General features: G+C 38.0%; 4 protein-coding genes across 5 annotated transcripts in view; 2 read left to right on the top strand and 2 right to left on the bottom strand.

Moving 5' to 3' along the window:
- Positions 1–466: 466 nt before the first annotated feature.
- Positions 467–4418, bottom strand: LOC111446504 (catalase isozyme 1). The gene is made up of 8 exons (XM_023085338.1): positions 4272–4418; positions 3746–3842; positions 2669–2946; positions 1498–2274; positions 1212–1301; positions 1026–1093; positions 816–909; positions 467–724 (listed from the first exon to the last, which is right to left on the bottom strand). Exons 1-8 carry the CDS (start codon positions 4284–4286, stop codon positions 665–667), a joined length of 1479 nt encoding a protein of 492 aa, XP_022941106.1. The 5' UTR covers positions 4287–4418; the 3' UTR covers positions 467–664.
- Positions 4419–7073: 2655 nt separating this feature from the next.
- LOC111445780 (G2/mitotic-specific cyclin-2-like) lies at positions 7074–10189 on the top strand. The gene is given in 13 exon segments (XM_023084252.1): positions 7074–7412; positions 7557–7620; positions 7761–7902; positions 8051–8110; positions 8200–8398; positions 8486–8611; positions 8720–8809; positions 8923–9144; positions 9232–9330; positions 9426–9604; positions 9695–9749; positions 9751–9860; positions 9907–10189. Coding segments are annotated over 12 exon segments (1389 nt in total). The 5' UTR covers positions 7074–7412; positions 7557–7565; the 3' UTR covers positions 9959–10189.
- A 308-nt stretch (positions 10190–10497) lies between these two features.
- LOC111446231 (small nuclear ribonucleoprotein SmD3b-like) lies at positions 10498–13805 on the bottom strand. Of its 2 annotated transcripts, none has more exons than XM_023084955.1 (5): positions 13527–13793; positions 12130–12182; positions 11952–12018; positions 11805–11861; positions 10498–10862 (listed from the first exon to the last, which is right to left on the bottom strand). In XM_023084955.1, exons 1-5 carry the CDS (start codon positions 13683–13685, stop codon positions 10800–10802), a joined length of 399 nt encoding a protein of 132 aa, XP_022940723.1. In that variant the 5' UTR covers positions 13686–13793; the 3' UTR covers positions 10498–10799. The 2 variants fall into 2 exon arrangements, with proteins under 2 accessions (XP_022940723.1, XP_022940724.1); XM_023084956.1 differs by lacking the exon at positions 10498–10862 and adding an exon at positions 10881–11196 and having other exon boundaries at positions 13527–13805.
- Positions 13806–14019: 214 nt separating this feature from the next.
- LOC111446230 (dolichol-phosphate mannosyltransferase subunit 1) overlaps positions 14020–14684 on the top strand; it is a 3861-nt gene continuing 3196 nt past the window's right edge. Inside the window, exon 1 of the mRNA XM_023084954.1 lies at positions 14020–14331. Within this exon, the coding sequence (XP_022940722.1) occupies positions 14225–14331 (107 nt within the window). The 5' untranslated portion in view covers positions 14020–14224. The remainder of the gene's footprint in view (positions 14332–14684) is intronic.

Genomic DNA, 14684 nt, shown 5'->3' on the forward strand with positions numbered 1-14684 from the left:
AGACTTCATATTATTGCATTTGGTGTTGGAGATCCACGTTGAATGATTATTTTATTACTTGTGGGTCTTTACTATGTTAAAAAAGTTCTAAATTTGGATATTTTCTCATTAAAGAATAAAGTAGTGGTTGCAAAAGTAGCAAAATTGGTCAAAATAATAGAAAAATAGAAAATTATGAAAATATTGTAAATTATGAGAAAAAAAAATGAAGGCAATCATTATTTAAACTCGAATAAACTATTGTAACCAAACTCTAATTTGAATTTTTCTGACTCACTTGAACACCTCAAGTAATCATACTAACATTTACACTTACTAGTTCATCACATCATGTAATATAAGAAAAGTTCGAACATTTAGTAGCAAATAAAACATTTTAAAAGATTTTATATTTTTACCAGACAGACAGACAGAGAGAAATTATGGTGAGAGCAAGTTCCAAGTCCGGGCAGGCAAAGACTTATAGAGTACAGCACAAACAATAGCTTTTTATTTATTAGATGGACTTGTTTTAAGTCGAGACATGCAAACATCAAAACATGGTATAAAACAGAATGGATTTAACATCTGATTCATCATCTCAAATGGCTTCCACCCTCTTTTCCCCCCCTATAATTTACCAAACTCTGTGACCAGAAGAACCACAACTGAACATACATCGTCCTCAAATGCTTGGCCTCACGTTGAGATGGGATGCGAGCTTCTGACCAAGAGACCTATCCGCCTGTCCAAACAGCATGATTTAATGTCACAGAGTTAAATCTCAAACTTGGCACAATAAATACAAGCCTGCAAGTAATATCGACGAAACGCACCTGAGACCAGTATGAAATCCAGATGCTGCGGATCTCATGGGTGACTCGGGTGTCGGACAAAGCATCAACCCATCTGCGGACGAATCGTTCTTGCCTGCAACAGAAACAAACAAGACCCGTGGTTCAATATCCTCCAACACAGTTACATGAAAATACAACAACACAACGTACGCATCTTCCAATAACAACCATTGATTATATAAAAGTTACCTGTCTGGTGTCCAAGATCTGTATCTCTCTCCAGGCTCCTTGAAGTTGTTCTCCTTTTCAATTATGCACTGGCGTAGGAAAGCAGCAGCAGAAATTTCAACAGGTTAAGCACACTCGTTAATCAAACAATACCAAAAGGAGTTGGTGTTAAAGCATTCAAAAGGTACAATAATAATGATCACTGACCCTCTCGCGCTTTCCAGAGCAGACAGCAGGTGGGTGAGGGTACCTCTCCGCGTGACGAGAAGGATCAAATCTAGAAGGGAAGTAATTGACCTGCAGCAAAGCGAAATCAAAGACAGAGACTGGAACATCAAATTACCAAGCAGCAGTATGGCATCAGCTGGTATGCTCAATTTGTTAGGTCACAGCTCGTAAGCATGAACAACTTAAATCGTGAACATCGAAGACAACTAAAAAGAAACATCACCATGCTTTAGAGATAAGAAAACGAAAGAAAAAATTGCAATACCTCCTCATCTCGGTGCATAAAGTTCATGAAACCCTCGTGGTGATTGTTGTGGTGAGCACACTTGGGTGCATTAGCAGGGAGTTGCAGATAGTTTGGTCCAAGACGGTGCCTCTGAGTATCAGCATAGGAGAAGATCCTGGTCTGAAGCAATTTGTCATCAGAATAGTAGACTCCAGGAACTATAATGGCAGGACAAAAAGCCAGTTGTTCATTCTCTGCAAAGAAGTTATCTATGTTCTTATTCAAAACCATGCGGCCAACTGGCTGCAGGGGCAAGATATCCTCAGGCCATGTCTTAGTTACATCTAGAGGGTCAAAGTCATATTTGTCTTCATGATCAGGGTCAATAGTCTGAATGAAAAGCTTCCACTCGGGGTAGTTGCCTGCTGCAATTGAATCATAGAGGTCCTGAGTAGCGTGGCTATGATTGCTTCCTCCAACACGGATAGCATCTTCCTCCAGCAAAGACTTGACTCCACAGGTAGGCCTCCAGTGAAATTTCACGTAGTGTGCCTTCCCTGCCTTGTTAATCAGAGTATAAGTGTTAACACCTGAACCGTCCATGTGTCTGTAATCTTGTGGGATGCCAATATCATCAAATAGAAATGAGAACATGTTCAAGCTTTCTGGATGGTGAGAAAAGAAGTCAAGGATCCTCCAATTCTCCTGGATATGGGACTTGGGATTCGGCTTGAGAGCATGTACCATGTCTGGAAATTTCATACCATCACGGATGAAAAATACAGGGAAGTTATTGCCCACAAGATCAAAATTACCCTGAGAGAAAGAGAAAAAGGAAACTTGAAACTTGCATTACCATGAGGTCATAAAACAAAGCAAAATAAAGTACGTATTTACATCAGCAAAAGAAAGATGCAAATTCTAAGCTAATAAAATCGCATCATATAATTTGCCAGCAGAAATAAAAATATTATGTACTTAATGCTGATGGAACATGATAGTATCTAATCTAACCAACTGATAAAAATATTAGCCTGCAACCTATGCAAGTAAAACAATAGGCATAGACCAAATTAAAGAAGATTAAAACATAGGCTGGGTATATTATCACAGTTGTTATTTTTTTAAGCTTCTTTTGATTAGAACTGCCATGATTATTGTAATTATAAATTATGTGCAGTCAATAAAGCATAAACTATAAAGCTCTCACCTCCCTGGTGTAGAACTTCACAGCAAAACCTCGGGGATCTCTCAGTGTTTCAGGGCTGCCACGCTCATGGATAACAGTGGAGAAACGTACAATAACTGGAGTCTGAACTCCAGAGGCCCGAAGGAAATCAGCACATGAAAGGTTGGTAATATCATGAGTCACCTCAAAAAACCCTTTTGCACTAGCTCCTCTAGCATGGACAACCCGCTCTGGGATCCGCTCCCTATCAAAGTTAGCAAGTTTCTCCACTAGATGATAATCCTCTAGGAGAATGGGACCTGCCAAATAAAACATATTCAATTATTTTTCATCTATAGTCATCAAAACACAAAGGACCAACCACAACATTTTTGGTATTCTCATCTATAGCTATTCATCAAAGTCAGGTGGCACAAGATTTCAAATCTTTAACCAGAAAATTTACAGAACCAAGATATGCAGAAGATTTTCATAAGACTAGAACAATCAAATTGTCCAAATGAGTACGAGAAAAATCACAACCTTTTCACGGTTTCTTTCTGACTATATTCGTTCTGCACATTCAACAACTACCAGAATGGGAACCTCTGGTAACAAAATCGACCATCATCTTTTAGCAACTGCTTTCGATTACCATACAAAATGTAATACATGATTAATAAGGGGAAAACTAGTCCCCTCGTCTGACCAAGTTTACCACAATTTAATGAATAGTTTCCTCAGCAGACAAGACCAACAAATCTCATTATCTTCTCAATTAACAGGTAGAAGTTGTAAATAGATGTAAAGCTAAAGTCACCGAGTCTCTCAAGATGAAAACAGGCTTCATTTAAAAAACTGCGTATGAGAGGGCCCACTCCCGCTAATTCCCTGTAGCCTTCGCCAAGAGAACCAGGGTGGGGATCTACCTGAACCTTTTGAGAGTATCTCTAAGCATCTCAAGCCCTAATTACTAAATTATAAGCACAGACTCACAGTACTTTCAGCTTATATCAAAATTATGATTAAAAAATAATAATAAACGCACACTATTAACGTATTCTTGCAAATGTTTTAACAACTACGTGAAAAACAGTAATATCAGAAAGCAATTCACACCTCTGGGCCCAACGGTCATCGACGAGTTGTTGTTCCATACTGGAGCACCAGAATTCGTAGTCCAGAAGGGGGCGTTGAAAGCACTTGAAGGGCGGTGCTGCATCGTACGAACAGAGGAAAAAACTCAGCCAAAATATACACAACAAAGGAATTAGCTCAATAACATTCCAACTTCATAACCATCCTCAACAGAATCAAGGCCTTCGTTCGTCAACGAATAAACATATCCAAAAACTAAAACAAAATGAGAAAAAAAGAATCTCAAACGTTCCGTATCGTCCTTCCCAAAAGACGCAAACAACAATTTCAAAACCACCCCAGCGGAAATGAAAAAAAAGAAAAGCAATCTGCCGACAATAAAATTAGTTAAAAAATAAAGAAAATCGAGAAGAAAAATCTTGCGGCAATTTTGAAGCAATGGATAACCAGGATCGCAGCGTGAAGAAAGAAAGTCAAACCCCCATTGACAGGCACAAAAACACATCAAACTCGAATACAAAAAACTAGGGCCAAAAGAAGGGAATACCCTGTAAGGATCCATGGCTGGAGAAGAAGAACCGAGCGACTCGAAGACAGGCTTGAGAATCTGGAATGGGGAAGAACCATATACGAAGAGAAATGGTGGAACGAGGATTTTATAAAAGCTAGCACCCGCGGTTTACGCTTTTTGGTGGCGTCCCATCCTTTTATTCTTTGCTATCATCCCACACGTCCCAATGACCCTGACCCTTTTCCATTTTCTAGCGTTTTTTTCGTCCCTCTTCGCGAGAAAATGAGTTGATTTATTTAACTTTCTAAATTTTTTAATTTAACCCTTGATTTAAACGTTAAAACTCATTATATTATTATCCTTAAAGACGACGACGACGAAAAAAAAAAAAAGTACATCGACTTCAACATAGATTTTCTAGCGTAGAGACAACTCGCCCAAGTCCATGGGCTCAAGCTCATCAAAAGATGGAGCTATGAGCCTAAAATGAACTAAAATGTTTCAATAGATCATAGACTAAGTTGAGGATCTCAAGTTTCGTAATCTTTTCAAGTTATTTTAAATATTTATAACAAAATTTTTAATTTTTATTTCAAAATATGTAAATATATATATAATTGGTGTGATTAAAGATAAATAAATTTATTAAAGAGAGTCGATAAAGTTACCAATATTTAATAAGACACTATTTTAAAAATGGCCACAAAATTAAATATGAAGGTAAATAATATTACCCATCAATAAATAATTCATTTAAATTAGGTATAAGTTGTATTGATTTTGTAGATATTATTAAAACTAATAATTAAACTGTTTTAAATAACTTTGAAGGTTGATAATTTAAACAAAAATAAATAACATTTTAGCTTCTATTCCCTAGGAAAGTAATCATTTTGTTCTATTTATATTTTTTTTATTTCATTTTTATATCTCAATTTAGTAGAAATAAATTATTTATAATTTTTCTGTAATAATTGAACAATAAACTCTGTAACAAAGGTTTCTAATATGATTTTTTAAGATAAAACTAAAAGTTTAAAAGTATTTATTTTTTTATATAATTAGCTTAAAAAAACGGATTTAAACAATAAGCAAAGGTCAGCATACAAAAATAAGTCAGCGGACTCGGAGCGAGCAATTTCTCGGGAGCTAAACTCGCGGTATGTTGAGCCGTGATATAAGATTTCGCTTTCAAGCAGGGGACCCGCGGGTGATTTTAGGATGGACAAGAAAGGATTGATAAACAACAGTTGGAGATAATATTTGAGGACGTCATAGAATTGCGGTTCCTTATCGGCAATTTTGGTCATTTGCGTAAATTCGGTCACAGGTATGCAGGCTTAGGAGAACGTGGCCCACTAGAATTTGGCCACGTAGAATAAACAATGCCTTGAAATGTGTGCTACGTGTGAACATAGCGAGATGCCGAAGAGAGATAAGGCCATTTGATTTTTTTGTTTTTGTTTTTTTTTTGGTAAATTACAGATTTTAGTGAAATAATTTTGAAAAGGTTAAAATTTAATATTAATTTTGAAGGTTAGAAATAATTCAATAATTTTACCAAAAAAAGATCGTAAATAGTAAAGAGATTAGAGAATTTAAAGTTTTTATGATAATTTATCATAAACCCAAAGTTCTAAATTTAAAAAATATAAATTAAATTTTAAGTTTTTTCAAATCAAATATATAATTTATGTTTTACTTTTAAAGGGCTGTCATTTTCTTTTTCTTTTTCTTTTCATTTATTTATTTGACCCAATCATGAAATTGCTTTTATTTCCTCTAAACCACGCATTTTAATTGGGTGATTTAGATTGAGTTGTCCCCTCAATGCTATTTCATTTCCGTCCATATTTGGTTTTTTTTTTTTTTTTTTTTTGTTGACTCAAAATTTTAAAATAATTTTTTATTAGAAATTTCTCAACACTCCTTTTTAATAGGATGTGGGGTATGCTTGCTTTCATTTCATTTTATTTTATTTATTTTTATTTTACGGGAAATGAAGGTTTTGTACGGACATTAAAATACACGTGCCATTTGTTTACAGGACGGAAGACAATCTGAATGGAAATTCAATTAAAATAATATTTTGTGAAATTAAAAAAGGCAAAATACCAATGCAGTGACGTGGAGAGCATAATGGAGTGCCACGTATTTTTTAGATCCAAAATTTCAGAAATGAAAACCAACGATAATGAAATAAAATAAAATATTATATTTATTAAACTTAAAAATATATATAATTCTAAATAGGGCTAAATAGGGCTAAATAGGGCTAAGGCGGTTAATGGGCCTTGGGCCGAGCTTACCCACAACAGATGGGCTCCCATCGTAGCATGGTTTTTTTTTTTTTTTTTTTAAATTAAAAGGTTTTAATAATATTCTAACCGTTGATTTTGATTAAAATCGTTACTATTTGAAATATTCTTCAACTCAGATTTTTTATTTACATATTTTTTAAATGTTTAAACATTTTAGTTGGATTAAACTTGAAAAATGTATAAAAAGGCTGATTCTAGGAATTAAAGAGAATTAATTAAAAACTGAACAATTTAATGAAGGTCAAATTAAATTAGGTTGAATCATGGATGTGTGGTGAAATTATTAGAGGACTGAGAAGATGACGGTGTTGGAACGTTGGATAGTGAAAAGACATTGTTGCCCTTGAAATGTGGAGGCTAAACGGGAGGAAATTTTGAAAGCACATGGAGAGGTAACCGTTGAGGAGCGCAGAGAACCACGCGACTTTTCATCAGATAGATCGGGCGGCTATCGTTCACTAGCCGTTAGATTTAAATTTTTTTGTAGCAGGACCATGTGCAGACATATATCCGCTGTTTACGATTCAATATCGCTTATTTAGTTTGGAATTCGGGTTTCGATTCTCTCTTAATTCATTCCTTTCTTTTCTTTTTCCTTCGTCTGTTCTAAAACAGCGACCAGAGAGAGAGGGATAGACCTAGACCCCCACTTCGACACTGCGAGAGCGGGGCGGAGAGAATCGGCAGACGGCGGAGAGAGTGGGAGAGAGATCGCTCCGGCTACTGATGGAGTTAATCCAAGTTGTTTCTCACTCGCTTCTTCGAAAATGAAAGCACCGGCTGCCTCTCATTAGCGACTGTAACCTGTTTGATCAAAAGCCTTAGAACAAATTTTGAGAGTTCTTGATTTAAGAAGGTTGGTTTTCACGATTCTCGATCTGGGTATTGCGCTTCTTGATGGATTCTTCTTCCAATTTTTTTTTTTTCCCACTATAGCTTGAATGAACAGTCATTCGATCTTCTTTGATTCTGAAATCTTTGTGGGCATTATGATCTGTAGGTGAGGGAAATGGCTGGATCGGATGAGAACAACCCGGATGTGACCGGACGAGCAAATCTCCATGGTAAATGAATGAGAAATGTTTTTTTTTTTTTTTTGTTTTTTGGTCTCACAGATTTACTTAGGCATGCCGATTTGATATGAATAAATATGATCAAGGCCTGTAGTGGAAATGAATTTTTGTCTCTTGGATGAATCTTAAAGGGAGTTTACGAGTTGATGGCGGTGGCAAATTTGTAGTGGGGGCGGGTCAAAACCGCAGAGCTTTGAGCAACATTAATGGCAATGTTAGAGCTGCTCCTCCTCCCCTTCATCCCTGTGCAGTCCTCAAAAGAGGCTTAACAGAGTAATTCTTTCATCTTTTTACCTGCTGCTAAGTTCCTAATAAAATTCAGGAGATTGATCTGTTTTTTTCTTGCTGTAGTCTTTTGTTTCTTTCTGTGATTCAACTAAAGATCTCATGTTTTTTAGTGTTTTTATTCTTAATTTCCCAGAACTGATGCTGTTCTCAACTGTAAAGTTCCTCCCATTCCGATCCATCGACCGATTACTCGGTCAGTAATCCACCAGCCTTTTAATGTCTTTGTGTGTTGAATATACTCGCCTGCAGCTTCTTGATCTGTTCTTTTGTTGTTTGGTTTAGGAAGTTTGCAGCTCAGCTGGCCGACAAGCAGCAGCAACCTCTGCCTGAGGTTGATAGAAAGCCATTACAATCTGCTCCAACTCGAAAAGACTCAATAGATCATCACCCCATCACAGAGGAAGATGATTCTATGGACGAATCGGCAGTACCGATGTTCGTTCAACATACAAAAGCAATGTTGGATGAAATTGACAAAATGGTAAGGATTTGGAAGCCTTCTCTTTTTTTATTGCAATCCTTCTAATTCTTTCCTTGAAATTCCGTTGATGTGATGCATTTTCCACAGGAAGAGGTGGAAATGGAAGATATAGAAGAAGAGCCAGTCATGGACATAGACAGCTGCGATAAGAAGAACCAGCTAGCTGTTGTGGAATACATTGATGACTTGTATGCTTGCTACAGGAGAGCCGAGGTAAGAGTTTCTCAGACCAGACACACTCCATGTCTGAAACATAAACCTCGTGTTTTTGTTCTTGTTCTTTTATGTCTTTGTGTCTGATTAAGATGTTCCTCCCTGCAGGTTTCTGGCTGTGTCCCACCAAACTACATGGCTCACCAAGCAGATATTAACGAGAGGATGAGAGGGATTCTTATTGACTGGCTAATTGAGGTATATTAGTATTATTCTAATCATCACTTATCCAGGCTTGATTTAATAGTAATTTAACTAAACATCATAGATAAGGAATTAACAAAACTTATGATCATGATTATTACTACAAGGTTCACTACAAGTTTGAGCTGATGGAGGAGACATTGTACCTCACAGTCAACCTGATCGATAGATTCTTGGCGGTTCAATCGGTGGTGAGGAAGAAGCTCCAGCTTGTTGGAGTGACGGCGATGCTTATTGCCTGCAAGTACGAGGAGGTTTCTGTTCCTGTTGTGGATGATCTTATTCTCATATCTGACAAGGCCTACAGCCGAAAGGAAATTTTGGACATGGTCGGTTTTCTTTGTTCTTTTGCTAGTCTTGGAACATTTGGATACGAGGATGTTGTTTGAGGATGTGTTTTTTGAATGGCTTTGCAGGAAAAGTTGATGGTAAACACCTTACAGTTCAATCTGTCTGTTCCAACACTTTATGTGTTCATGAGAAGGTTTCTCAAAGCTGCCCAATCTGATAGAGAGGTGAATAAAACTTAATCCTAATTGCTTAACTAACTCTAACTCACTGATAAAGACCAGAACTGAGGTTGAATTTTGAATGTGTTTAATATTACCAGCTGGAGCTGCTGTCATTCTTCATGGTGGAGCTCTGTCTTGTGGAATATGAAATGCTCAAGTATAAACCTTCATTAATGGCTGCTGCTGCGGTCTTCACTGCTCAGTGCACCATCAATGGCTTCAAGGAATGGAGCAAAACCAGTGAGTGGCACACTGGGTATTCTCAGGAGCAGCTTATGTAAGTAGATATTCTCTTTCTTTTTCTCTATATGCTATTTATTATTATGTTTCTTATTAGAATAGAACATGTTTTGTTGTGTGTTTACAGGGAATGTTCACGTTTGATGGTGGAGTTTCATGAGAAAGCAGGGACAGGAAAATTGACAGGAGTTCACAGGAAGTACAGCACATCCAAGTTTGGATATGCTGCAAGAAGTGAACCAGCAAGCTTTCTGTTGGAAGAAGAAAGGTCATAGCTTTCTGGATCTTTGTTGTGTGCATCATATAAGAGAAGCAGGCAATGTTTTCTTTGGGGGGTTGGGGGGAAAATGTGACGTTGTGTTGTTTGTTGTGTTTGTTGTGTTGTGTGTAGAAAGAAAGAGCAACAAAAGTTGCCCCTGCCTTCTTTTTCTTCTGAATCTCATTCTCTAATTTGAACGAAAGAATCCAACTTTTTTCTTTTTTTCTTTTCTTTTCTTTTTAAATTAAGCTGGAATTGTGGATGATTCATTCCCTTGTGTGTTGGCTGGGAAATGTTATGAAAGTTTTGTATGTTTCTTATTCTCTTTTATATCACATATGAATGACATACCTTCAGATTGAACTTTTGGTGTATGTGCACGTATATTTGATTGTATAACTCTACATCTTGTCAAAATTCTGTTAGGACTCACGACTCTCCACAATGGTATGATATTGTCCACTTTGAGCATAAGCTCTCATGACTTTTGCTTTGGACTTCCCCAAAAGGCCTCATACCAATGGGGATAGTATTCTTCCTCACTTATAAACCCATGATCTTCCACTAAATTAACCAATGTGGGACACTCCCAATCCCAATAATCCTCAACAATCCTCCCCTCGAACAAAGCACACTATAAGCCTCCCCTGAGGCCGAGTAGAAGAATTGGATAGCACAAAGACCATAATACTCTTACAGTGTTATCTATTGAAAGATGCAAAAGAACGTTCGATACTACATACACATAACAAAGATGACATGGGGTAATGAATTGTTCAATCTCAACATAAAATGGGCTGAAGCAAAAAGTTTCTAACGAAGTTGAAGGTTATGGTCATCAATAAGCCCACTTTCTCAACAAAATGGAATAACGCGTATTTCTTCGGTGTTGGGGATGTCAATCTGATGGTCAACATTCCAATGGCTATCGAGGCTTGAACCGAGGACATAACAAACTGTATTCATGGTTTCATCACCTTCGGGCAGATGGCACCGCACCCCGACCAGTCGCACCTCCACGCCCAGCAGCTTGAGCCTAGAGAATATAGAGTTCACCGCAGTGTTAATTTTTGGAAATCTGTAAATGTACACAATAATTTGTGAAGCACTCTACTTGTTTTCCCTCATAATTTGAGAATTACGAAGTTCGTAGTGCCATAAAATATTCACTAATATCTTCCAAGGGATGAATCAGAAACCTGTCAACTAAAGTAAATCCTATACTTCTTGCACACAAGCAGCCATCATATCCTTCTCTCATACATGGGAAAATTGCACACAAGCATGTATGCGGATGTTCGTACTGATTATAAACGTATTTCATGGAATAAATTATCACCATACTAAAATTAAGATCCAATGGGGCCTACCTTGTTAGGAATCACGACTCTCCACAATGGTATGATATTGTCCACTTTGAGCATAAGCTCTCATGGCTTTGCTTTGGGCTTCCCCAAAAGGCCTCATACCAATGAAGATAGTATTCCTCACTTATAAACCCATGATCTTCCACTAAATTAACCAATGTGGGACACTCCCAATCCCAATAATCCTCAACAATCCTCCCCTCGAACAAAGCACACTATAAGCCTCCCCTGAGGCTTATGGAGCCTCGAATAGCCTCCCCTTAATTGAGGCTCGACTCCTTCTCTGGAGCCCTCGAACAAAGTACACCATTTGTTCGACACTTTAGTCACTTTTGACTACACCTTCGAGGCTCGCCATTCTTTGTTCGATATTTGAGGATTCTATTGGCATGGTTAGGTTTAGGGCATGGCTCTGATACCATGTTAGGAATCACGACTCTCCACAATGGTATGATATTGTCCACTTTGAGCATAAGCTCTCATGGCTTTGCTTTGGGCTTCCCCAAAAGGCCTCATACCAATGAAGATAGTATTCCTCACTTATAAACCCATGATCTTCCACTAAATTAACCAATGTGGGACACTCCCAATCCCAATAATCCTCAACATACCTTAGCTCGCATAGCAACAGCCCTGCCCCTTCCAACACCAAGTGAGGCACCCTTACCCTTCAAGATCCAGAAAGCATGGGTTAGGAGAGAAAGAAAGAAAGCAAGGATTCCATCAGAATTAAAATCATAGAAATTAAGTTGAAATACCTTAATTTTAGCATCAAGACGCTTGAACATTGGAGCATTCTTCAGCATGTCTGGTATGACCATGAACCTATATGCATTAATAGATGTCAGCATGCCAACCAAATCCTAAAAAAATCCCATGGAATAAGAACTAAGAAAGTGATTGGATAGTCTATAATACAAGAGACAGTACAGATACCTGACTTTGCTTCCTCTGATAAAAACGTGCTCAAGCTGAGAGACCTTCCCATCCTATAGAAGAAAACATATCAAGTGAACCCGAAGAACACGACTCTCAACCATATACATGCAAGCAAAGGGAAAAGATAATCTCAACGACATTGAACGACAACTATAACATAAGCAAAACACTAATATATTAGACAAAGAAAATCAGTGAAACTTAATGCATTTGAAAAATTCATAGAAACCATTTTCTTTCCAGTTAATCAATATGAATCTACGATCATTCCAATCTCTCCTATTTGATTTGGTGAAGGTGAATTGCATAGCAAGAAAGTTGCAATTAAACAACGCACCAGCAGAGTAACCAATGTGCACAGTTAACATTTGTCCCTAGTTGATTTAATCAATCCCAATGTTGCCTTCAAGATCACGGACTTTTGGTTTTTAGGGAGGGGAGCTAGAAATTCAACCCTAGAGATCTCCTTCTCACCCACCTACCCAGATTTGTTTCGGAGATTCAAGATCTAACGACCCAGGTCCACCGCTAACAGATATTGTCCTCTTTGGCTTTCCCTTTCGGACTTTCCCTCAAGGTTTTAAAAACGTGTCTGCTAGAGAGAGGTTTCCACACCCTTATAAAGAATGCTTCTTTCTCCTCTCCGACTGATATGGGATCTCACACAGGATAACCAAAAGCATGGCATACGTAGCAATGAAACAGACTAAGCCAAGCCTAGAAGATACACAAGAGAAAAACCAAAGATCTGGATTACTCCCTCCTCTAATAAAAAGGTTAAGAACCTTGTGAAAGTTTTTGTCGACTTGATTCGTCGTGGTGCCAAGGACAGGCCACGAAGAGTCTTCACATCACAACCAGAAAACCCTCATGAGGTGAAGGATCCAACACATGGGGCAGATTTGAGCTTCGTGCCCACTAGCGAGTTATTGACCTATTCAGCTCCGCAGATGTAGTGAAGTAAATTACCTCCACCACCATTGAACCTGGTGTGGAGATTCAGGCGGCCAGTGCTGATCAATGAATACACTCTTTTCATGTTTGCCGACTTTTAGTCTCATTAGAAAGTTGATACAATTTGAGGTTCGGGACACTCCAACAAGGTCTGTGGGGGTTTAAATGCAATAGTTATTCCCATTATACGTTGAAATTAACGACATTGAGAAAGTTTTCAATTCCCCAAAATTTTCTGGCGCGACAAACATGTTAATTTCATTATTCACGCTACAAAAAACAAGAGATCGCAGCGTTTTAAGTTAGAATCCCAGGAAACTACACCAAATTAGGGTTTATACGAAGTTCAAGTATACTGAAGTGGTAAACTTTAGAGAAAAAGCAGCAGAATGGGCGAAATGAAGTAAACCCTAAAACCAGAAAAACGAAGAGGGGCGTACCTTAGCAGTGTAGGTGATGTTTTCGAGTTGACAGTTCCAGTTATCCTCACACTCGATCATACTTCCTCTGTAAAGCTCCCCGCTTTTAAGCTCCACGGACACAACGTGGCCGGCGGCCTCATGGAGTAGCTTCACTGGAATTCCCAAGCTCCTGCTCATGGCTCCGCTCTGAAAATCTCAAATCTTCCTCTAAAACCCTAACGCTCTTCTCAGCTTCTCTGAGGCTTGAACTCGCGACCCGGCAAAGCCAATTATAAGGCAAACGACCTCGTTGCAGAGGGTGTTTTTCGGAGAAATTTCAGAAAAATGGACCACTTTGTTTTCAACTTTTGAAAACTAGTCCTTTTAAAAAAAAAGTTATAAAATTAGACACTTGCACATGGCTACGATGTTAGAGATGAAATTACTTATATGCCCTCTTATATAGGTAATATCCTTTAACACTGAAATGAATCTCGACATAAAGTGAACATTTAGGAAAGCCCACAAGCCAAGTCTCACGTAATCAGGCCCACTGAAACTACCACCACTTTTGCTCCTCGTAGTTTCGGTCTTCGGAGAGCTCATCGCTGCGCCCAGAATCTAGAAGGGAGCGGAATCAAAGTTTCCGTCGATCACCTTGCAGTTGATTTCGCGATCGTTGACCATAGGAATTCTTGGTTGAAGAGCAATCTCTAAGCGTTTACGTGATCCGATTTATGGCGGAGCAGGAGAAAGAGAGGAATAAGTACAGTTTAATTGTCCCAACCTACAACGAGCGCCTCAATATTGCTCTTCTTGTTTACCTCATTTTCAAGCACCTCCCGTACGTATCCTTCTCTATAATTGCGATCTTAATTCGTTTCTTGTTTTTGGATTATTTCTTGATGAGGTAGATTTTTGCTGTACGCGTACTCGGTCAATTTTTTCGAAGCAAGTCTTCTTTTGTGTAGAACTGTAGTTCATTTAGTTGGAATTAAATCATGATTTTCTTGTAGTTCAATCTCTTTAGTCTTTTAGTGGGAAATAAACATTTCTTGAGGTTGAGAAGGATTCTCTGGTGAAATCATCTGGAGTCGTTGGATCGAATTATTATTCTCTTTGTACAATTGTATCGTTTTTGTTTAGCACAGACGAGAGTTGACAGTTCCTTCTTTTTTTTTTTTTTTTTTTTTTAAC

The sequence above is a fragment of the Cucurbita moschata genome, unplaced genomic scaffold (assembly GCF_002738365.1).
Source record: "Cucurbita moschata cultivar Rifu unplaced genomic scaffold, Cmos_1.0 Cmo_Scf00008, whole genome shotgun sequence".
NCBI lineage: Eukaryota > Viridiplantae > Streptophyta > Magnoliopsida > Cucurbitales > Cucurbitaceae > Cucurbita > Cucurbita moschata.

Excerpts from the sequence above, each read along its gene's own strand:
- LOC111446504 (XM_023085338.1), bottom strand. Across the intron at positions 2,947-3,745 it reads GATGACCGTTGGGCCCAGAG|GTCCCATTCTCCTAGAGGAT; the intron begins GTGTGAATTGCT and ends TTTATTTGGCAG. Across the intron at positions 1,302-1,497 it reads TTATGCACCGAGATGAGGAG|GTCAATTACTTCCCTTCTAG; the intron begins GTATTGCAATTT and ends GCTTTGCTGCAG.
- LOC111446231 (XM_023084955.1), bottom strand. The coding sequence starts at position 13,685 with ATGAGCAGGAGCTTGGGAATTCCAGTGAAGCTACTCCATGAGGCCGCC. Across the intron at positions 12,019-12,129 it reads ATCAGAGGAAGCAAAGTCAG|GTTCATGGTCATACCAGACA; the intron begins GTATCTGTACTG and ends TAATGCATATAG. Across the intron at positions 11,862-11,951 it reads GTCTTGATGCTAAAATTAAG|GGTAAGGGTGCCTCACTTGG; the intron begins GTATTTCAACTT and ends TGGATCTTGAAG.